The sequence below is a fragment of the Paramacrobiotus metropolitanus genome, unplaced genomic scaffold (genome assembly GCF_019649055.1).
Source record: "Paramacrobiotus metropolitanus isolate TYO unplaced genomic scaffold, Prichtersi_v1.0 Parri_scaffold0000129, whole genome shotgun sequence".
Lineage (NCBI taxonomy): Eukaryota > Metazoa > Tardigrada > Eutardigrada > Parachela > Macrobiotidae > Paramacrobiotus > Paramacrobiotus metropolitanus.
The window spans coordinates 188462-212289 of record NW_026570349.1 but is presented as its reverse complement, the minus strand read 5'-3'; the positions used below and the strand labels follow the sequence as shown (position 1 = coordinate 212289).

The 23828-nt window shown below is 43.1% G+C and overlaps 2 protein-coding genes across 2 annotated transcripts; both read right to left on the bottom strand.

Moving 5' to 3' along the window:
- On the bottom strand, positions 1-23477 carry LOC129598783 (multidrug resistance-associated protein 1-like). The gene is made up of 25 exons (XM_055496838.1): positions 22878-23477; positions 7786-7920; positions 7213-7350; positions 6732-6845; positions 6589-6650; positions 6357-6491; positions 6112-6255; positions 5894-6041; positions 5793-5822; positions 5443-5697; positions 5280-5374; positions 5093-5129; positions 4814-5032; positions 4456-4746; positions 4347-4385; positions 3756-4006; positions 3055-3695; positions 2373-2614; positions 2043-2311; positions 1585-1966; positions 1322-1480; positions 1070-1236; positions 701-801; positions 422-515; positions 1-302 (listed from the first exon to the last, which is right to left on the bottom strand). The coding sequence occupies exons 1-25, from the start codon at positions 23100-23102 to the stop codon at positions 191-193; spliced, it is 4485 nt and encodes a 1494-aa protein (XP_055352813.1). The 5' UTR covers positions 23103-23477; the 3' UTR covers positions 1-190.
- On the bottom strand, positions 12950-20641 carry LOC129598784 (multidrug resistance-associated protein 1-like). Its single transcript, XM_055496839.1, is given in 20 exon segments — positions 12950-13762; positions 13822-13915; positions 14031-14131; positions 14860-15026; positions 15137-15295; positions 15402-15783; positions 15857-16125; positions 16187-16428; positions 17596-18233; positions 18296-18546; positions 18970-19008; positions 19069-19359; positions 19417-19518; positions 19520-19546; positions 19548-19637; positions 19699-19735; positions 19888-19982; positions 20051-20305; positions 20402-20431; positions 20553-20641. Coding segments are annotated over 18 exon segments (3291 nt in total). The 5' UTR covers positions 20246-20305; positions 20402-20431; positions 20553-20641; the 3' UTR covers positions 12950-13650.
- Positions 23478-23828: the final 351 nt, after the last annotated feature.

Below are 23828 nucleotides of genomic sequence, written 5' to 3'. Positions count from 1 at the left end.
TCATCTCCGGCTTTTGGTATATTTTCAGTTTCCAGATAAAATTTATGTACGACAGGTTTAGCTTATGGACGTTTGCCATCCTTATGCCCAGATCAGAAGAATCCATCACGAAAAGGAAGCGATGTTTTCTATCACAGTCTATAGGACCTAGAATTTTATAATATGCACCAAAGCACTTCTTCCTCTAATGCTATACCAAACCAGCATGCTTGGCTAAGGAATAAAACACGGAATTGGTATCTTTCAGCATCTCTGCGGGTGGAGCGAATTCCACAATTTTTCCTTGATCCATCACCATAATCCTACAAAATTCACACGGTCTAAAGAAATCCTCGCACACGTCTAAAGAAATCCTCGCACACAAAAATCCTCGCACACGGTCTGAAGAATTCAGTATTTATTGGAGAAATTAAAATATAACCTTGTGCTGTCCATGACGGTATTCAGCCTGTGAGCGATGGTTAGCACTGTGCAGTCAACAAATTTCTCCCGGATAGTTTTCTGAATAAGCTCATCTGGAATAAAGAGTAATTGCATTGGCATCTCACCAGTAGCCGGTTGTCAAAATAGTCCTTCTATCATCTTAATTCGCGTGTACCAGCGCTGGCTTTTTATTCTATGAAGTGGTCATTGCCGAATAAAATATGTAATAAGTCTACAAGCTACAGATACATTGGTCAAGAGTTTAAAAAAATTTTACCGGTTTGCAGATCAATCGCAGCTGTTGCTTCGTCCATAATGAGGATTTTCGTCTTCTTTAAGAGAGCTCGGGCTAAGCAGAGCAGTTGTCGTTGACCAACACTGGAAACATTGTAACATAAATGTAATGTTTGTTGTTCAAATTTGCTCTCGGGGGCACCGAATTACAGTTAACATATAATACATGTAATAAATGATATACGTAATGTCATTCAGTATCAAAAAAAGCATCTCGAAAGTACTTTTAAGTTTGTCATCGTTCTATTGTTTTTCTCGGGATTGCGCTTTTTGATAATGCTTTCGACTAGTGTTTTCTACGGACAACATTCTGGTAGTGACGATTAAGCCTGACGGTGGGCCATGAGCGTACCTTAAATTTTCTCCGCCTTCCGCAACAACGTGCTGCAGACCGTCGGTCAAGGTGGAGACGAATGTTTTCAGATGCGAGTCGTTCAGAGCCTGCCACACAGCTTCGTCCGTGTACTTGTCAAATGGATCCAGATTCATTCGCAATGTTCCACTGAATAAGACCGGCTCCTGCAGAATGTTTTAAGAAAATTGTTTCTCTGATAGGGAAGCTTTTAAACCGTAATCGCAGTGTCCATGAAGCTCAAATTTTTACCTGCGGAATAATTGTAAGATGTGAGCGAACATCATGCAATCCCATGCTGGTTAGGTCGATATTGTCGATAATGATGCTCCCTCCCGCAGGCTCCACAATGCGAAAGAGTGCCAAGGTCAAAGAACTTTTACCGGCGCCGGTTCGTCCAACGATTCCAATCTGCTCAAAGAAGGCACGAATTAAATTAAATTAAGCTAAACCGGACCTATTACTTCAAATTAATTTCATGTCTGTGTAGCACATTCAGAAAATACGGTAATGACCTTTTCGCCGGCACTAATATCGGCATGGACGCCCGTCAGCACCAGGTCCAGTTCCGGTCGATAACGTGCTTGGTAGTTGTCGAACACCACTTTCCCTTCGTGTGGCCAGTTCTTCGGGGGGCGTTTATCAGGGCGCACCCATTCGGCTTCCTGCGCGATCTCCGTATACTCTTGGACACGCTCAATCGAGACGAGATGATTCTCCACTTCACTGGTCATTCGCACCAACCAGTTCAGCAGTGATGTTACCGATAGTGTGTAATTTAAAATCAAACCAGTTTCCTTCGGCTCGACCAAACCGTTGCCGCGACCCACCACGGCGAAAATGGCGGCGAACAAGATTATGAGGTTGCCCATAAATTCCAACATGACCGCCACCCATCTGCAAAGCCCAACGAATTGAAATGAAAATCATTTTTTTCGTTATCGAAGCTTTTTTTAAGAAGAGCTTTAGTGACCTTTGAGAATACAGGTTGGCGTAAGCTGCCTTGTTGTTGTGATCAACACGCTCGTCGTTTTCGTGCATAAAACGTTCGGTTTGTCGGGTGGCGATGATCGTTGTTGTGCCGGTAATGGATTCTTGGAAATGGGAGAAAATTGGTGATCGCGATGCGGAATCCAGCCGTTTCAGTTGACGGCTGGTGGCGATGTAAAACCGTTGGATGAAAAAGTACAAAATAGCCAACGGAACGATAACTGCCGCGAAATATGGAATGATCACACAGATCTGTCAAATACAAAGAGCTCTTTTACTGGACGAGAAATTGTTTATAAGAAAATGTACTTACGAAGATAATCGTAGCTAATACACTGAGCGCAAAACTGAGAAAGATCATCAGTGACATCGGTAACATGAGATCGATGGCTTCGATATCTTTGCTGAAGCGGTTGATGATGCGTCCAAGCGGTGTCGTGTCAAAAAACGCCATCGGCGCATGCAGCACACGCCGCAGCATACCGCGATGGAGGGTGCGCGAGGCGTACACCTGGCCGACGGCGTTCATTAAACACGCGGCCATGTATGTTAATCCTAAAAACCCATCCATAATCATAAAAATTGTTGCAGCTGTTTCATGACTTGCATAAACAAAATCCTTGTTGTCTGTGGTATTTCACGCTACGCTGAGTTACTACATTCTCAGATGGTTACGCATTGACATTGGCGCATGTCGGCTTGCAATTAGAGTGCAAGTTGTAGGGTCGCGCCTGTCTACCTGTCAAACACGCTATTCGGGACACTTCTTACGAAGATTTTATAAATTTTGTCAAAGGTCCTGTAGGTCTTATATTTTTATAAAACTACCGCTAGATAAGTTATGTAAAAAACTGCAACATGAACTCACCGGGCTCTGAATCTTACGTTTTGGGTCAAAATTGTATTTTCGGTGTTTTTTTGGTTAAATGAAATCGTCTGAATGAGGGTGGACAAAATCGAAAACCAATGACAAATGGGAAACAGCAAAATGTTACCTAAAGCGCCACCTATTCCACCGTAGACACCCAGGCGATAATCTCTCCATGAGGGATCGGTACGCCGCTCCTCAAACTGCGCATCCTCCGACCAATCACCCAGCCAGACGTTACTGTAGACATTCAGCGCATTGTACGCGGAGAACCCGGCGATCATGGAGAAGAAGACCGGGTACGTCATGTATCTCATATACGACACGAAAATGTTCCATTTCACATTGCCGACTTCCATCTTCTCTTCCACTAACGCTGCATCCGGCTTCAGGACTTGTTTTTCGGGAACCTTTTCCGGTATCATACTGCTCCGTTTCTGTGATATCTTGGAAAAGGTTCGCCGGACTTTCCGGAGTGTCGCGGTGGAACTGGTCCGTGACCGCGGTTCCACATCTTCGGATACTGACACAACATCCGCTTCGTCGTCCTCCGCCATCTCGGAGAGATACGAGCGCAGTAGCGCGGAGAACGAACCGTTGTTGTTCAGCAGGGTTTTGTAGGTTCCCGTTTCAGCAATCTCACCATCTTCGATAACTAGGATGTTGTCCGCTTGTGGAAGGAAGCTGACGCCGTGTGTTACGAGGATTCGTGTTTTCCCAGCAAGCAGACCTTTTGGTCCGATGACTTGCTCGAATAATTGTTTGCCACTGCAATAAAATTATACATCTGCTAAGTTCAGAAAACCCATAGATTGACTAACGGCTTACACATGGGCATCAACAGCACTGAGTGGATCATCCAGAAAACACACGTCGGCATCGGCATAAACAGCTCGTGCCAGAGAAATGCGCTGTTTCTGCCCGCCGCTCAAATTCAGTCCCTTTTCGCCAATCTGCGTCTGGTCGCCATTTTGCAGTATAAGCAGATCCGGTTCCAGTGCACAGCATTTTATGACGCGATCATATCGTTCCCGATCCATAGGCTTTCCAAACAGAATATTCTGCTGAACCGTCATGTTCTACAATGTAAAAGCAGGCATCTCGAAAATGTTTCGGGAACTGACCATGTTTTGTCCTGATCGGACTTAAGTTTTGGCTCCTTCGTTTTTACTTTAGGGAAACAGAACGTCCAATAAACTAAGCCTGCAGTTTGTTAGATATTTCGCGAGTTTTAGTGATCGCAGTCATAGCTGCACTGGTGACCTTACATCCTTCCCAAACTGCTAACACGAAGCTCTACTAAAAAGCTCTAAAAATAAAAGCACGAAGCTCTAAAAATAAAAGCTCTACTTGCGCTGCGAGCAGCGCTTCGGTATATAGTTGCTGTTTGCTTAAGAACTGCAAGGTTTGCAAATTTACCTGTATCCAAGCTTGTTGGCTGACATACGAAATCGTGCCCTGAAAAATTCGGACTGTAAGCTTCTAGTTTCTTGTCATAAATAACCAGGAGTTGCACATATTTATGTACTTTAACGGTCACTTCGCCTCGCTTCTTCTCCATCATCCCGAGCATCGCCGACACCAGCGAAGACTTGCCGGCACCCACTTTTCCCACTACGGCCACCAATTGGCCGGGCTTGATCTCCACGTTGACATTCTGCAGAGTGCTGGCATCCTTCTGGTCCCACGCGAATTCACCGTTCTTCACCAGCACGGCTTCCGCTACGGCTGGATCGGATTTGGCTAACAAACGCACATTATCCGGATCGAGTTCTTCGTTGGTCAGGAACCTGGCTATGCGGTCAATGGACACCCTGGCCTGAAACGTTTAAACCTGCTCTCTAAGCTGTTCGACGTTTTGTGTTGTTTGGAAATAAGTACAATACCTGGACAAGCGATGTGATAACCAGCGGGAAATTCGTCAGCGGTTGGCGCAAAATATTAAACAAGGATAGACTAACGAAGGCTTTTTGTGTGTCCAAAACGTTGCTTTCGTCCATGAAGATATATGTGGCAAAGGTCACCAACGCTACCAGAAACGGCGATACCGTCCATACGAAAAAGGTCATGGACGTCAAGAAAGCGGCTTTTTGAATGCTTCGCATCTATCGAAACAAATCTCTTGTAAAAGTACGTCACGAATAAAACATCAAATTTGCACTTACTTCGTTTTCTCGGATGTCCGAAATTTGCTTTTCAAAACTGCAACGAGTTAAACTTTGATATTACTCGAATAATGGCTACCTTGATAGCGATAATTTATAATTGCTACGCTTCTGTTTCCGTCAACTGACTGGCGCAACGTTTTTATTTGGTGTGACGCCAAATGTACGCTATAAGACCTTTGCCTACCTTTCTTCCCATGCGTACAGCTTCAGCACTTTAATCCCGTTCAGCACCTCATTCGTAAGCTTGATGCGCTTATCCTTCTCTTTCATTTGCATTACCTGCACAATTCCGTAGTGTTAAACGAGCTCAAAATCGCTTCTTCCTACAAACCGTATGATAGTTTTACCTGAAACTTTCGAGCAGCAATAGCGGTAACGGTATTGATGGGGACCAACAGAATCATAAAACCCAATCCAGCGAATATGGACACACCCAGCTGCTGGTAGAGAAAATACAGGGAGATGCCCACTTGTAGCGGAGACGCCCATAGTGAATGTAACGAATGCGCTAGGTCGAAGAACTTTTGGGTGTCCACCGCCATCAAATTAACGATTTCTCCGACGGTGCTGCTGCGTTTGGCAGCACTAGTAATTCGCAGAGCCTGTAAAACACAGATATTCGCATCAAGTGTCATTGTGCTAATCTACGGTAATACGAAGCAGGTGAAAGCAGCTTTTGACTTAGTTATGCAAATACCTTTCGATAAATGGCTGCTGTAAATCCGGCCTGCAACAAAAACGGGTAAGTTATGAAATGTCCATTCGTTTTGCCGGTTAAATTCTGGTGTTGCGACCTACCTTCGATCTTGAGCCCATCTTGAGCACATACATCATGAAATTGCTAATCAATGTGGATTGCGTAAATGTCGCCGCAAACATAGCCACAGCGTAGATGTACCCTTTCCACTCCGGTTGACTCATATCCGCCGCAAAGGCAATCAGCAACCTAAGCAATGATTGATTTGCAGTTTTCATGCTGCGTAATTTGGAATGGATTTGAAAAGTTTTAAATTTACTGCAGCAGTTGTGGCGGAATAAATCCGATAAGATCGATGGCCAGTTTGAGCAATCCGCTAAGTATCATATCCACCCAAACGGTTTTGAACCACACTTTGGTGAGGGATGGGATGGTCGGCTTTTTCTCGTTAACTGTCATATTTCTGCAAATTACAACTTAATATATTAAATAATTTGAAAAACATTAGTTTCTTCCAACCACTAAATGAGCTCAAACAGTACAGATAATTATGCGACGCCTTACTTCTTTCGATGCTTTTCCAGCTCCTCGCTCCAGTACTTTTCAAGAGTATGTGCCAAGGGCGTAACCTGTTCTTCATACCGCAAATCCCACAGATCTTCAAATTCCAACGGTTTCCGGTAGCCCAGAATAGCCATTCTGAAGGAACGAAACATCGATGTTAAATGTTTTGTTTCCAACGAAATGCATCAACTGCTGCCAACAATTACAGCTGATCGAGCCAGATGCGACTTACGGTGTAAACCAGGCATACATATAGCGGATTGGAAAGGATGCCGAAATTTCTGGCGATGGATTCTACAATAACGCTTAATTCATATAAGCACCAAAACTTATTTTTACGATTAATATGAATTAATGAGCCTTTTTTCTACCGACCTTATCGCCGGCAATGCGCGCATCGAACTTTTGCGCAAGGAAAGTGAGAATCAGTTGGATGCTGATCAGTATTAAGGCCACAATATTTAACGGCATTTCAGCTGCCCGCAGATCCTGGAATGGACGGGTTTTTTTCTAGCTATTTCGATCATTTTTCATTGTGTCATTCTATTATACAGATTTGTATATGAATTTACATGGAAAAAAAGTATATTTTGTATGGCGACATTTTATAACAAGAAACCAGAAATTTATACGCACAAATAAAAAAATAAGAAAGATTAAACTAGCGAAACGGGGATTTATTATAGCATTGTATTTAAAAAAGTGTTTTTTGCATATTATAAATCCTTTCTTCCTAGCAAAATTTCCTTTTTTCTGGTTACATATAGATTAGAAAATAAACTTATGCAAAATCCAAACCATTAGCGTAACTGATTATTGATTACTACGTATCGCAACGGTTATCGTGGTAATTTACTTGTGTATACGATCGTCTGACGATACCGCGTAAACGGATGATGCATCCCAGGAGGGTGAGTAACCAGAAGATGAATAATACTGCCGACGATGAACGAGCACTTCGCCGGTCGGTGTAGACGAAGAATGCCGCTAACAGCTGCAAAATAACAACAAACCGGTTGCAACCATAGCCGGCAAAAGTATGAAGCGTTTTTTATATTCAGATCCGGCTCATAATAAAAACATGGTTTTATTGTGTGAACGTCGCATCCTTTGACTTCGATTTTTAACAGTTTCCTGTGACTCATCGCTGGCCATTGTGTGCCCGCGTTTACCGCATAATAAAAAATAAGCGGCGTTACTAATAAAAGATTAATTACTTGTCATCTAAAATGTCTCAATTATCCAGTTTAATTATCCATCAATTTACACTTCACTTCAAGCCATTTTAGCCAGAACACCTGTTTCAGCAATTTTATTTTTTATTCAAGCCTTTTAGTTTTTACTCTTTATTATTCTTATAGAATTTTATTCATTTGCGTTATGGGAATAATAATTTAGTAATTATGGGAAAATAGTTTTGTTGACTTACGAAAGAGCTTCCCTGGATGAGTGCAGCAAAAAACACTGCATTACCAACGGACGCGTAATCAGCATCCGTTATCCAACTGCTGGCTGTGATCCCCAAATCTGCGGCGCAGACTGCAAACAACGCCAAACAAAGCGCCTAAATATCAAATAAAAGTCACAATTAAACTAACTTGAAATCTCTTTAACACAAATAATTTACTGCAAGTAAAATTATTTGAAGGCTTTATTATTTTGTTTATTTTACGTACCACTTTGCAATGGGCAGCCATGTCCAACGCTGCTCTTTCCACCGACTACGCAGAATACGGAAGGCTTGAAAGGGAAGCGCCGCCCACAGGAAGAACGCCGGCACCCAAACCGCGACGGTCGTCTGAAAGCACTGCGTGAAATCGGGATCCGTGGTGTTCCATGTCAGAGAATAATCCCACAGCGGATCCGCACAGAAACCCCGATAAAACGGACCGTCAGCCATTTTTTTAATGTAAATTAAATAGGTTTATCTAAGAAATAAAGGTTTTACGGTCAAGACGTACAAACTTACGTACTACTGGGTTAATAATTTTAAAATTGCGATATTGTATGTTTCTGCTGAATAATTTACAGCTGCGGTATTTCAAGTGCGTGCCGTGATAATCAGCAAAATTGCTGCATTAGCCACCATCTCACGCCGAGCATGACTTGTCGGTTGCAGACAATTAATATAGAATAATTTGCGCTTCCCGTGGAGTATTTAACAATCTGGAAACATGATAAGTCCTGACACGGCGGAGATAAACTGACACAGTGGCTCATATTGTAAACAGTTGACTGAAGAGAAAATGCCGTATCGGCACTCTCACTGATAGAAGGAAGGCCTGCGTAAAATGAGGACCTGTATTTGCGATGATTTCATCGCATGTACGGGTCAAAAGCCACACGCTGCATCGATCGGATGTCTGCCGGCTGCAACAGCTACAGAAACCGGTTTCCCGCTATTATCAGTACCCTGTTATAGTGCTGTATTAATTTGTATTGTATCGATTGGTTATGGGTGATTGACATTCAAATGTGCCGGTGATGTGAAAATGGTTAGCAGTGCATACTAAACGCGACACCTGACAAGAATCCTGGATTTATTGTGATAATTATCATTTTAATATAATTAACTGCCGCGGGCACAACGCAAAGTGCTTTGGCGCATTGTGCTATTCCGTAAGCGCATTTCCGGCGTAAATTAGAAAGCCAGCGGCGCAAAAGTAGTTCATTAAAATACCAGTAGCTATTGTTTCCCATCTGCGTCATTTCATAATCGCATAGTTATTAAACAATCAAATGATTATACGTATGGGGACCGAACAAACAGAGTCGACAACGCTTTTACTCGTATTTCGTCAAGACGAGTTACCGGCCCTGCCCGTAAATCAAAAGTAACCGGTTTCTGATAGCAGCAGTCCCGTGGTTAAAGGCGTCACGCACACCACAGTAGTGACAATATTTTACTGATAGTCAGCAGGGTTACAACCGGGAACGCGGTGATGCAAAGTGCTGCTGCTGTGTGGTATCTTAGGTTACATACAGCTGTATGCTTTCTTAGGTTATATTCTTAGGTTTTCTTAGATTTTCTCATGGTCCGCTCTTCTACCAGATGGTAGGGGGCGTTAATCGTTGTTTTGCTTATCCCGGATGCACCGATAAGGTTGTTCCCCGCTAGGGGGTTACCGGCATCCAGCTGACCCACGTCCGACAATTCGAGATTGATTTCCCGGGTATGTCTCGCTAGTTTAATCTGCCCGCTTCCTGATAAGTTGTCGCGCACAGATTCTGCTTCCGAACAAAAAACGGGGCGATTTTACAGAGTGGTAACGAAATGGGCCATAGGTGTACGAGACAACTGCCAGATGATGATGGTCCGCACATTTTCCACATTATAAATTAATTATCGTATAAGTAATCAATTCACGAGCGTCTATTTTGAGCCAGTGTACGAGCAATCTTGTTTGGTCGGAAATGATATTCAACGAACCATCCGCATGTGCGTGTTTCTTGCTTATTGAGGCATTACTAAGTGTTTATCGGTAGTGATTAGCGAGACGGATGTGCGGTGATACCAGGCAGAAAGATGCTCGAGAGCTGATGATGTCCGGTCGGGTTGTTTGCGGTTTGACGGGCAGCCAAAAACACCGCTCTGCCCGCGTAGCACGTCGATACATACAAAGGACGCTCCAAAAGTAAGTTTCCCTATTTTGCCTCTCCCGACTTGAACGCTTTTAGTTCTGATGAACCATATTTTTAGAAACGTCCTTCATTAACGAACCAAAATAAAATATAACTCTACTTAACTACAGTATGGGTGGTCAAAATCTTCTGTGTAATCGATGCGTGTAGCGTAAAGGCCAGAACAAGTAAAAACAACCCGATGAATCAGCCAAAAAGCTGTCAACAAATGATAAGACGAGTATGTTTGCGTGCCAGGAAAGAAACTGACCACCAAAGTGAAAACAAAAGTTACTTTTAATGCAAACTACGGCGCCATATGAACTAGTCTGCATCATGTGCCGGCATAACGAAGACATCGCTGCGCCTGTCAGGCTGCAGTATTCTTTATTTGCGAGGGGTTCAAAAATTAATTGCACGAGTATAAATTACAGTAGTGGCAATAACTGTTGTGATTTCTGCAATGGCACCACCATCTAAAAGGCAGAAATTTCTGAAAAGATTATCAGTTTAAAGATCGAAGAGTTAATCAATGATGAAACGGAGCAAGCCTTGTTAGAAAGCGATTCCGAAAGCACCAGCGATAGCGATTTTGATGCGCTTGAATCAGAAGACGACGATGTTGAGTTCATGTTGAAATTTAAAGTGGGTCTCTAGAGCCGTCGTTATTTAAGCCGGCAACAAATTCCTAAAAGCAGGTTTTTTTTGGAACACGTTTTACCGGCTTTAGACGATGACAGTTTGCGCCAGGAATGGCGAATGTCTAGAGACGCTTTTCTGAAAATTGCTGGCGAGTTGCTTTGGCTGCATTGGTTTTGTCTTGGACCACCGAAACGTTGCCGTCAATTACCTTTGGTTGAATTGGCGTTTGTTGTTTCTTCTTCTTGGGGGACTTTTTTTCTTGGGAGCTTTCATGATTGCAGGTATGAACCAGATACAAAAGTGCTCTGATGTGGCAGAATGATTTTCACAGAGCGAAATGCAAAATATACTGGTAATTCCGTAATTAATCAAGACAAGCGACATATCAGTTCATAACATAAGAAATTATACAAATCCATTGTATAAAGTTGTTGGCAAAACGTTTACAACAAAGAACTCTGCTGGCTGACTTATACGTGTGTATGTCTGGGTAAGTAATGGTTGCGCTTCGATATCGAAGCGCAACGCTTACATGGACGAGTAAGCTGATAGCCCATCCCAGAATTCTTGTTTACGAATGAGCACGTTTGCTTGTTTACGCGCCGTTGACTCATGCTTTTTACCCAACTGCCGCGTAAAGAATACACAGAGATTTTGACCACCCACAGTATACAGATACAATCAAGTGGAAAAGAACTGCCGAGAAAGCCGTTCAAGGTTTTCGGCACTTTGCCACGGGTTTTACCCTGACAGTTTTTGTTATTTTTCTCAGTCTTCCTGCTCGATTTTTGGAAACCACCAAATATCATCAGATTAGGAATTCTTTTCTGTCCTAATTCCAAGTACGAAACAAAATAACTTCTTTGCAATGCTGTTCCAGAAAAGTAAAAACTCTCGATGTCTAGGTGAAAAAACCACAGATCTGCTCAAGGTGCCAGACGGTAAAAAATCGAAAATTTCTTGTAAAACATTATAGTTGTCGGTACAATTTGAAGTTATTTGTGTCCAAGGGACCAAAAAGCGCATGACTGCGCATGAAATTTTCTTTTTATTGATGCCAAGAACTTATGGATTCATATCAGCAAGAAGGCTGAAAAGGGGGATTCCGGCGTCGTGGAGAGAAAAAATGTTTGTTCTCCTCCGTAAATTTTTCAAACCATTTTGTTACTGCAGTAGCCAGTAATATTTAGAACAGTATTTTTAGCTGGTACTTTAAATTTGCTGTCGAAATTATAACAGGGACGGAAGTGGTAATAGAAAAAACTCGTGGAAATGAATGTATGAGTAGTATTGCTTCTGTTTTTCGTTGTCCCAGTTCTTCATTGAATCTTTTGATTCTTATTTCTCTAATTAGTTTACATAATTGCTTATACAACAAAAAATATATCTGTTACTTCAAATGGAAGGGAGGCAAAATAGGGAAACTTACTTTTGGAGCGTCCTTCGTACATATACCGTCGAATGTCGATGGAAGTGTACAACAGTAACGGTTTGTCGTTTTTTCATGTATCCACCGACCCAGAGAAAACCGCGATACACTACCGTCTGTCTACACTACGGTGCGTATTGTATGACTGGCATCCACAACCGGGATCACGCAGAACGACCGGCAAACTATTAGTGCACAACCAAAACCGTCCGGCTAGTGGCTGTTTCCCGATTATAAAATGCTAGACAAATCTAGGTAGGCAAACATTTTCCTAGGTGGTTACGGTAAAACATCCCAGAATCAGCAATAATGGGAGTCCCGCAATACGGCAACGAAACCGGGAAGGCATTGTTCTTGATTATATGCAGCTTGCAATGCCGCGAGTAACGAGCAACGTTGACAGCTACCGCACTCGTTTCAACTCGCGCAGTAACTGCAGGCCCGGTCAGTTTCAGCTTTTCTCGTTTAAAAAGCGATTTAGGTATATATTTCTTTAGTAATTCTGTGGTATTCTGGCGAGTATTATTGTGCCTAACTCGCAATGTATTATATCGATACAACGTTGCCGCGCATGGGGGTGGATTTTATTAACAGAATCCCTGGGGGACGAATTTGTCCACCGGAAACGAACAAACAACTGCAATGCACCAAACAATTGCATAGCGTAAACGACAAAATAACGCCTGCACAGGGCAGGTACGCCTCCGCACGAATATACATAGATCCACCACAAAACAACTATATTTTATTTTGTGAACAGCAAATATCTTGGAGAACAAAGCTAAATACATAGATTACAAGAAAAAATATCTTCCACTTGTCCGAAGTCTCCACGGTATCCGCGTTCCTAGGAGTGGGCGGGTGGGAAAATTGCTTGCTGCTGCTGCATGCAACTGGAAGTTGCCGGTATGTCGCGCTTTAATATGCGCCACCGATGACCGGTGGCCGGCCGATAGGAGGAGTGGCTATCCGTGTAGCCAATAATAAACAGATTCTCAACAGACAGAATCTTACTCATTTATCTTATTTTTTGCGATGTTCCGCATTCAGGCTGTTAATGGAACACCATCGACCTTCCCCAAACCGAACTTTAACCATTACATTAATTTCGTTTCACGCGAATTTCATACATTTTTGTTTTTATTTCTCATTTGCACTACCACACTAGTGTTAGAACGGTTAACAATAAGAACGGGCATCGCATTCCGAATGCATGACAGCTGTCCGATCATCAAGCGACCCAATCGATCCGGCATGCACTGGCCGTATACAGGGTCAATCGATTACGTTGCTGGCTCAGTACCGAATGACAGAATGTAGAGACCGGTCAAATACGGTGGTCAGATAGATAGATATTTAGCACAGTGAGATTCGTTTAAAGATTTGGAAAACCAACCTCTGCTTAAAGGAAATTACGAAGTGAGAATCTGTATTCTGCATTGCAGGTAGCGTAACTTGTGGCGCTTGTTACCCGTCTCTAGAATGCTCCATACACGGAGCCGTGCAGTCCTGTTCCTTGCCGTTGGATGTTCATGGTTATCCAGTTCAGTCTACAGGACCCAGAATTTTCTGACATGCACCAAAGCATTCCTTCCGCTTACGCTACACCAAACCAGCCTGCTTGGCTAAGGAATAAAACCCGGAATTGGTATCTCTCAGCATTTCTGCGGGTGGAGCGAATTCCACAATCTTTCCTTGATCCATCACCATAATCCTACAAAATTCGCAAACGGTCAAAAGAATCCCGTATTACTTAAAAAAGCATAATACAACCTCGTGCTGTCCATGACGGTATTCAACCGGTGAGCGATGGTCAGCACCGTACAGTCAACAAATTTCTCCCGGATAGTTTTTTGAATAAGCCCCTCTGCAATAAAGAGTAACTGCATTGGCATCTCACCAGTTCGAAATAATAGGAGCAAAATTTTATCCGGTTGACAAAAAGCCTAAAAGCTACATTGGTAAGAGTTTAAAAATTTTACCTGTTTGCAAATCAATCGCAGCCGTTGCTTCGTCCATAACAAGGATTTTCGTTTTCTTCAAGAGAGCTCGGGCTAAGCAAAGTAGTTGTCGTTGACCAACGCTGAAAACATTATCTATTCATACAATCTTATCGTTCAAAACGTATTTTTCCTGGGTTTTTATGGATAAATCAACGCGTAGTCAGCTTCTTAAGTCAAGCTAAGTCGTAAAAAATTCCTAATTTTCTATAGGTGTGCCTTCTGAATTTAGATTTTTTTTAGAAGGCCTTCGTCAAAAGACATTCCGACAGGTTCTTAAATATAGAAAATGGAGTAATATAATTAGATATTATTCGTATATCATGCTGGTACAGTGATAGTGGGGTACTACAGTACTGTACATTCCTACGAGTAAAACAAAGTGTTACCACGAAGGCAGCAATTATCGCAATAATATAGAGAAAAATCGGAATTGCGCGGGCCATTTAATGAAAAAGTGAGAAAATAGCCTGTGGTCACTGGATCACGAAAAAAACGAGGGGTGGTCAAATATTACTTCCGTCAAAAAGGGTATTCCCGAGCGCGGAGCGCGAGGCATACCTTGTATCAGTTGTATGATATGAATGTGATGTTTACTGTTAAGTTTGTTTACGCTGAAACAAAATTATCTGTACAATATACAATAAATTGTGTAAAAAATGTCGTGCAATATCGCTAGGAAAGGTGTCTATAAAGTATTGTCATCGTGCTACTGTTTTGACCGTGATTGCGCTTTTGGTAATGCTTTTTACGATCTTTTTTGTACAGATTACATTCAGGGGAGGAGATTCAATACTGGTGGTGGGCGCACCTTAGATTTTCCCCGCCTTCCGCAACAACATGCTGCAGATGATCGGTCAAGGATGATACGAATGTTTTCAGTTGCGAATCTTGTAGCGCTTGCCACACAGCTTCGTCGGTGTACTTGTCAAAAGGATCAAGATTCATGCGCAATGTTCCACTGAATAAAACCGGCTCCTGCAGAATGCATTATTGGAAAGTTAGTATTACGAGAACTCATAAGGAAATACAGAGTATGTAAACCATGACCCACAATGTCCATGGGACCATGAAGCTCAGATTTTTACCTGTGGGATAATGGTCAGATGTGAGCGAACATCATGCAGTCCCATGCTAACCAGGTCGATATTGTCGATGATAACGCTCCCGCCCGCGGGCTCCACAATTCGGAAGAGTGCCAAGGTCAAAGAACTTTTACCGGCGCCGGTTCGTCCAACGATTCCAATCTGCTCAAAGAAGCCACGAATTAAATTAAAATCACCTAAAACAAACGCCAACAAGCTTCTATCAGTAGCAGTTTTTAGTCTCTCATTCAGAAAATACGTTAGTGACCTTTTCGCCGGCACTAATGTCGGCGTTGATGTCCGTCAGCACCAGTTCCAATTCCGGTCGATAACGTGCTTGGTAGTTGTCGAACACCACTTTCCCTTCGTGTGGCCAGTTCTTCGGGGGGCGTTTATCATGGCGCACCCAATCAGCTTCCTGCGCGATCTCCGTATACTCTTGGACGCGCTCAACAGATACCAGGTAATTCTCCACTTCGCTGGTCATTCGCACTAACCAGTTCAACAGCGATGTCACCGATAACGTGTAACTTAAAATTATCCCGGTGTTCTTCGGTGCAACCCAATTATTGCCGCGGCCAACTACGACGAAGATGGCGGCGAACAACGTGATCAGGTTGCCCATAAAATCCAACATGACCGCCACCCATCTGCGAAACATACGCAACTGTGAAGCCATTTCCTTTTTTTATGGTCGAAGCTTATGTTTAGAGTGCAAGTGACCTTTGCGAATACAAGTTGGCGTAAGCTGCTTTGTTGTTATTATCCACGTGCTCGTCGTTTTCGTGCATAAAACGTTCCGTTTGACGGGTGGCGATGATCATTGTTGTGCCGGCAAGGGATTCTTCTAAATGCGAGAAAATCGGTGATCGCGACGCGTTATCCAGCCGTTTCAGTTGTCGACTGGTGGCAATATAGAAACGTTGGATGAAAAAGTACACGACAGCGAGCGGAACGATAACTGCCGCGAAGTACGGAATGATCACGCAAAGCTGCCGAACACAAAGAAATGTTTTGCTGAACGAGAAGTTGTTTATAAGAGAAAGTACTTACGAAAATAATCGTCGCCAACACACTTATCGCAAAGCTGAGAAAGATCATCAGCGACGACGGCAGCATCATATCGATGGCTTCGATGTCTTTGCTGAACCGGTTGATGACGCGTCCAAGCGGTGTCGTGTCGAAAAATGCCAACGGCGCATGCAGAACTCGCCGGAGCATTCCGCGATGGAGGGAGCCCGAGGCGTATACCTGCCCGACGGCGTACATTGAACACGCGGCCACGTACGCTAATACTGAGAAAAAACACGCATAAAAAATTGGCGAAACTAGTTTTTGAATGAATTGAGAAACACGCGAGCCTGCGCGGTACCTACGCTATACTTGGCGTATGCGTACGCACGCACACATTCTGCATTCGCCTCTCACTCTCTGTACGTATGTGTGCTGCTGCACTGCACTCTCCGCCCAGCGGATCTACCGCGTGCGCACACATTGAGCTATACTTGATCTCTTGTCCCTCTATCGCAGTATCACGGTGTTCATGCGCTCACGTTGGATACGAGCCCAGGCTGCGTATCACATCACGTATGCCTGGCCAGCACGACGTTCATGCCGCCAGCACTTCTTTCTCTGCTGGATCACTCGCTCTAGAACTACCTGCCAGACAATTGACGTGCTGACATTAGCATTGCCAGACATTGGCTGCTTTGTTCTTTTCCCCTCATATCACGCGGTCTTTCTCCCTTTATTTGTCAATAAAGCCTCACTGTGAGCTCCCTGCGCTTGCCTGATACAATGTCATAAAGATTAACTATTGTTCATTTTGGTTTTACCAGCACCGGTGATTTTTGTCGTTTAGCCACTTTACTACATTCACACATGGCGAAGCATTGCCATTAGCGTTTATCACTGTACTCTGTAGCGACTGGCCTTTTTGTACTTACTTGCCGGATACGTTCTTCGAAACACTTCTTACGGTAATTCGTTCATTTTTTCCAAGTTCTCGTAAGTTTTATTGTGTTATCAAGTACTTACAGCTTAGGTAAAAAAAGACGCATAATCCCACCCACAGCATTCCGAACGCATGCAGCGCAGTGCGCTGTACGGCTCAGCTAAAATATCCGGTTGTCGTACAAATGCACTTGCCACATGCGTACGGATATCTGGGTGTGGGCCTGTGCGTCTTTTTTGTCCTAAGCTGTACTATAGTGGGAGATGGACTGGTAACTAGAGATATCCGACCCAATCCGATCCGATCCAAAATTCGGATCGGATAGTCGGATAAAAATCCGAATAGGTTCGGATTCGGATATGGGTCGGATTTCCCAAACATTGTTCCGGGTCGGATTGATTTTAGTGACCCTTAATTTCGCGTCACTACAGTCATTAAAACCATTATCTGGAATGCGGGCAAAATCGAAATATGAATGACAAAATTAACATGAACAGCAAAAGGTTACCTAAAGCGCCACCTATTCCTCCGTAGACTCTCAGCTGATAATCTCTCCACGCGGGATCAGTATATCGCTCCTCAGACTCCGCATTTTCCGACCAATCACCCAACCAGACGTTGGTGTACAAGTTAAGCGCGTTATACGCGGAGAACGCAGCGATCATGGAGAAGAACACCGGGTACGTCATGCAACGCATGTACGACACGAAAATCCTCCACTTCACATTGCCGACTTCCATCTCCTCCTCGACTAACGCTGCATCCGGTTTGACTTGTTTTTCGGGAACCTTTTCCGGTACCGTACTGCTACGTCTCTGTGATATCTTGGAAAAGGTTCGCCGGACTTTGCGGAGTGTCGCGGTGGAACTGGTCTTTGAGCGCGGTTCCACACTTTCGGGTAACGATACGGTATCCGCTTCACCGCCTTCCGCCTTCTCAGGGAGATATGAGCGCAGCAGGGCGGAGAAGGAACCGTTATTGTTCAGCAGGGTTTTGTAGGTTCCCGTTGCGGCAATCCGGCCGTCTTCGATAACTAAAATGTTATCGGCTTGCGGGAGGAAACTGACACCGTGGGTAACGAAAATCCGTGTTTTTCCAGCCAGCAGACCTTTTGGTCCAATGACTTCCTCGAACAATTGCTCACCACTGCAATAAAGCTAATTTAGTTTAACAAGTTCAAAAAATCTACAGATTTCCCAACAGCTTACACATCGGCGTCCACAGCACTGAGTGGATCATCCAGAAAGCACACGTCGGCATCGGCATAAACAGCTCGTGCCAGAGAAATACGCTGTTTCTGCCCACCGCTTAAATTTAGTCCCTTTTCGCCAATCGGCGTCCGATCGCCATTTTGCAGTATTAGCAAATCGGGTTCCAACGCGCAACATTTTACGACGCGGTCATATCGTTCCCTATCCATAGGTTTCCCGAACAGGATATTCTGCTGCACCGTCATGTTCTATAACATAAAAGTTCTGCATCTATTGTTTTGCACAAAAAAAGATTACCAGGCAGTACATTTTGTCGCAGCCAAAACAAACAAGCGTTGTTAGTTTAGAAGGGGAAGTAATGCTGTTGTCAGCTCTCGCTGCCTTTTCTAGCCAGCTTCCCAGTAGTGTAGTATGGTTGCAAATCATTGGAAAGCTAGCTACTTTTGTCCTCAAGTTTTGATATCATGTAACGGACGAGCTAAACGGCCCAATAAATTCAGCCTTTAATTCGGTTGATTTGATTTTTGATAATCACCGTCACGGCTCATTGGAGGCCTTAGGACCTTTTTTAGCATTACTTAGCTAGAAACGATTCGAGTAAAACAAGGTTCTAGCAGCGCTTCGGTATCTAGTTGCGGTGTTCTTTATAAGAGCGATATTTCCCAGTTTACCTGTAGCCATGCTTGTTGATTGACGCAGGAAATCGTGCCCTGAAAAACTTGGACTACAGTAAAGTCGTTTTGCATGAATTGTTCGGAAGACATAAGTACCTTAACAATTACTTCGCCTCGCTTCTTCTCCATCATCCCGAGCATCGCCGACACGAGCGAGGACTTGCCGGCACCCACTTTTCCCACCACCGCCACCAGTTGGCCGGGTGTGACTTGCACGTTAACGCTCTGCAAAGTGCTGGCATCTTTCTGATCCCAGGCGAATTCGCCGTTTTTCACCAGCACAGCTTCACCTACGGTTGGATCGGTTTTGGCTAACAAACGCACATTATCCGGATCGAGTTCTTCTTTCGTCAAAAACGTGGCCATGCGGTCAATGGACACCCTGGCCTAAAACGTAGAAACCTGTCTGCCAGTGGCCGTCTATATTCTGTTGAAGAGGAATACCTGGACAAGTGATGTGATGATCAGCCGAAAATCTGTCAATGGTTGGCGCAGAATATTGAACAGCGACAAACTAACGAAGGCTCTCTGGGTGTCCAAAACGTTGCTTTTGGTCCATGAAGATATACGTGGCAGAAGGTCACCAGTGCCACTAGGAACGGTGACACCGTCCATAAGAAAAAGGTCATGGACGTCAACAAAGATACTTTTTGAATGCTGCGCATCTAGCGATACAAAGTCTCTTGTAACAGTACGTCTTCAATTAACCATACAAGTTACGCTTACTTCGTTTTCTCGGATGTCCAAAATTTGCTTCTCAAAACTGCAGCGAGTAAAATGTTGCCATAATTCGAATCGTAGCTTGCAGTGATGACGAAAATGTAAAGTTGCTGTGCTTATTTTTCCGTCAACTGACTGGCACAACGTTTTTGATTGATGTGTCGTCATATGTACGCCTTATGACCTTTGGCCTACCTATCTTCCCATGCGTACAGCTTCAGCACTTTAATCCCTTTCAGCGCTTCATTCGTCAGCTTCATGCGCTTATCCTTTTCTTTCATTTGCATTACCTGTTCAATCCCATAGTGTCAAACGAGCTCAAAATCGCTTCTTCCTACAAACCGTATGATAGTTTTACCTGAAACTTTCGAGCAGCAATAGCGGTAACGGTATTGATGGGGACCAGCAGAATCATGAAACCCAGTCCGGCGAAGATGGACACACCCAGTTGTTGATAAAGAAAGTACAAGCAAATGCCCACTTGTAGCGGAGACGCCCACAGTGAATGTAACGAATGCGCCAGATCGATGAACTTTTGGGTGTCCACCGCCATCAAATTGATAATTTCTCCGATGGTGCTGCTGTGTTTGACGGCACTGGTAATTCGCAATGCCTGTAAAAGGCAGAGGTCTGCATGAAGTTCCGCTGCGATAACGTAATACGAAGCTGACGAAAACGGCTTTTGACATCATTATGTATCTGTAGGTACCTTTCGGTAAATGACTGCTGTGAATCCAGCCTGCAACAAAAACGGTTGTACAGGTGCAAAGCAGACAATTTTAGAATTAACCTTTAGATTGGTATTTTAATGTTACGTGGTTAGACTTGCTTTCGATCTTGTGCCCATCTTGAGCACATACATCATGAAATTGCTAATTAATGCGGACTGCGTGAACGTCGCTGCAAACAAAGCCACAGCGTAGATGTAGCCTTTCCAAGCTGGCTCACTCCTATCCGCCGCAAAGGCTATTAGCAACCTAAGAAGAGATTAATTTACCGTTCTAACATGGATAATATGGTTACTAACTGTGGCTTTGAAATGTTTTAAACTTACTGCAGCAGTTTTGGCGGAAGAAATCCAATAAGATCAATAGTCAGTTTGAGCAATCCGCTGAGTATCATACCCACCCAGACCGTTTTGAACCATACTTTAGCGAGGGATGGGGTGGTGGGCTTTTTCTCGTTGCTCGTCAAATTCCTGAGAGTTATGATTACAAATAATAAGTAAATCTGTCTAGTTATTATAAATAATTTAAAATAATTATTAAAACTATAATTGTTGGATGTCTCACTTTTTTCGATGCTTTTCCAATTCTTCGCTCCAGTACTTTTCAAGAGTATGTGCCAAGGGCGTAACTTGATCTTCACATCGCAAATCCCACAGATCTTGGAATTCCAGCGGTTTCCGGTAGCCACGAATAGTCACTCTGGAAGAACAACACAAAAAATTTTTTTCAACAAAATGCGTCAACTTCTTCCAAATAACTGCAGCGGATCAAGCCTGAAGCGACTTACGATGTAAACCAGGCATATATATAGCGGATTGGAAAGGCTGCTGAAATCTCTGGCGATGGATTCTACATTGACGTTTGACTTAGGTTATGAGCATCAAAAATCGTTTGCACGGTAAATAAAAAACACGATGACTTCTTTTCCACTGACCGTAGAGCCGGCAATGCGCGCATGGAACGTTTGCGCAAGGAAAGCGAAAATTAGCTGGATGCTGATAAGTATCAAGATTACAATATTTAACGGCATTTCTGCTGCTGGCAAATCCTGCAATGTACGGTTTTTTTAATTATTTCCCTCATTTTTCGATGTTATTCTAACATACTAATATAATATTATGTATCACGTACATCTAAAAAAGCAAATTAATTTTCCTATAGTGACATTTTATAGCAAGAACCCAGGAAATCATAAGCAGAAACAAGAAAAAAAGAGGAAAGATTACAACAGCAAAACGGAGATTTACTATGGAAGTGTATTTGATATAAAAAATTCCCTTTCTTCCGAAGTTTCTAGTTAAAAATCCTTTCTTCTGTTTACGGATACTCGTACATTACCAAAGAAACGTATGCGAAGCTTGAGCCATAATAGCGCAACTGATTATTGAAAAATAAGTACTGCAGTTTTACACACGAATACCAAACAAAATTTCAAAGATTAAACCAGCCGAAAGGAGATTTATTATGCAACAGTATTTTAAAAACTGATTAATGTGTATTATAAAAAAATGCTTTCTTCCTAATTTCCCAGTTAAAGCCTTTTCTTGTGCGTACGGATACATTTGAAAATAAACCTATGCGAAATCGAAGCCATTGGCGTAACCGATTATTGATTACTAAGTACTGCAACGGTTATTGTGGTGATTTACCTGTGTATAGTATCGTCTGACAATACCGCGTAAGCGAATGATGCGTCCCAGGAGGGTGAGTAACCAGAAGATGAATAATATGGCCGATGATGAGCGAGCATTTCGCCGGTCGGTGTAGACGAAGAATGCCGCTAACAGCTGCAAAATAACAACAAACCTGTTGTAACCATAGCCGGCAAAGTAGCAAGCAGTTTTTATATTCAGATCCGCTCATATTTCATAATAAACACGGCCTTAGTATGTGAACGTCGCATCCTTTGGCTTCGGTTTTCAACGGTTTCCTGTGAGTCATCGCTGACCGTTGTGCACCCGCGTTTACCGCATAATAAAACTGAAGCGGCGCTTTTAATGAAAAATAATTGTATGTAATCCAAAATGCCTCAGTTATCCGATTTAATTATCAATCAATTTACATTGCAAATCTAGAGTAACCGTTTTAGCCAGAACAATCTTTTCAGGCATTTTATTCTTGTGTTTAAATCATTTATAAAATTTTATTCCTTTGCGTTAAGAAAATATCAATTCAGCAGTTATGAGAAAATAGTCTGGTGACGTACGAAGGTGCTTCCTTGGATAAGTGCAGCAAAAAACGCTGCATTTCCAACGGATCCGTAATCCGTTGCCCAAATGCTGGCTGTAATTCCATAATCTGCGGCGCATATTCCAGACAATGCCAAGCAAAAAGCCTGAAAATTAAGTAACAAATACACTATGCACTATGCACAAATTGCACTAATGCACGCAAGCTTTTTTTAAATAATTCACGTAAAAATTCTTGAAAGCTTATTATTTTGCTTTGTGTACGTACCACTTTGGCAATGGGCAGCCATGTCCACCGCTTCTCTTTCCACCGACTACGCAGAATACGGAAGGCTTGAAAGGGAAGCGCCGCCCACAGGAAGAACGCCGGCACCCACACCGCCACGGTCGTCTGAAAGCACTGCGTGAAATCGGGATCCGTGGTGTTCCAAGTCAGGGAATAATTCCACAGCGGATCCGCACAGAAACCCCGATAAAACGGACCATCCGCCATTTTTTAAATATAATTTAAATAAATTTATCTAAGAAATTTAGTTTTACTGGCAATACGAACAAACTGTTACGTATTACTGAATGTTTTTTAGACCGCGATATTGTATGATTCTGCTGAATATTTTATGGCTGCGGTATTTCAAGTGCGGTATGCCGTGTTCGTTAACAAAATTGCTGAATTAGCTACCATCTCACGCCGAGCGTGAGTGGTCGGTTGCAGATGATTAAAATAGAATAATTTACTTTCCATGTGAAGTATTTACAATCTGGAAGCAATTTAAATCTTGACACGGCGAAGATTAACTGACGCAGTAGTTCGTATAGTCAACAGTTGACTGATGGGAAAACGCCGTATCGGCACTCGGGAAAACGCCGTATCGCTCTCCCATAAAGAAGGAAGGCCTGCGTTAAGTGAGGACCAGCATTTGGCGATGATTTCATCGCCTGTACGGCCCAAATACCACATGCTGCATCGATCGACTGTCTGCTAGCTGCAACACCTGCAGAAACCGGTTTATCGATGTTGTATGTATACTGTTATAGTACCTGATTAATTGTTTTGTATGGATTGGTTATGGATGACTGCCATTCAAAATGTGCCGGTGATGTGAAAATGTTTAGTAAAGCATAAAGCGAGACTTGCCAGGAATCCTGGGTCGCGTTTACTGTTTTAATTACCATTTTAATACAAATAACTGCCGCGGGCACAACGCAAAGTGCTTTGTGC

Coding starts and splice junctions, on each gene's coding strand:
- LOC129598783 (XM_055496838.1), bottom strand. CDS start 23,102: ATGGCGGATGGTCCGTTTTATCGGGGTTTCTGTGCGGATCCGCTGTGG. Junction 6,492..6,588: donor ATGTATGCCTGGTTTACACC/GTAAGTCGCATC, acceptor TCGTTCCTTCAG/AATGGCTATTCTGGGCTACC. Junction 6,042..6,111: donor ATTCCGCCACAACTGCTGCA/GTAAATTTAAAA, acceptor ATCATTGCTTAG/GTTGCTGATTGCCTTTGCGG.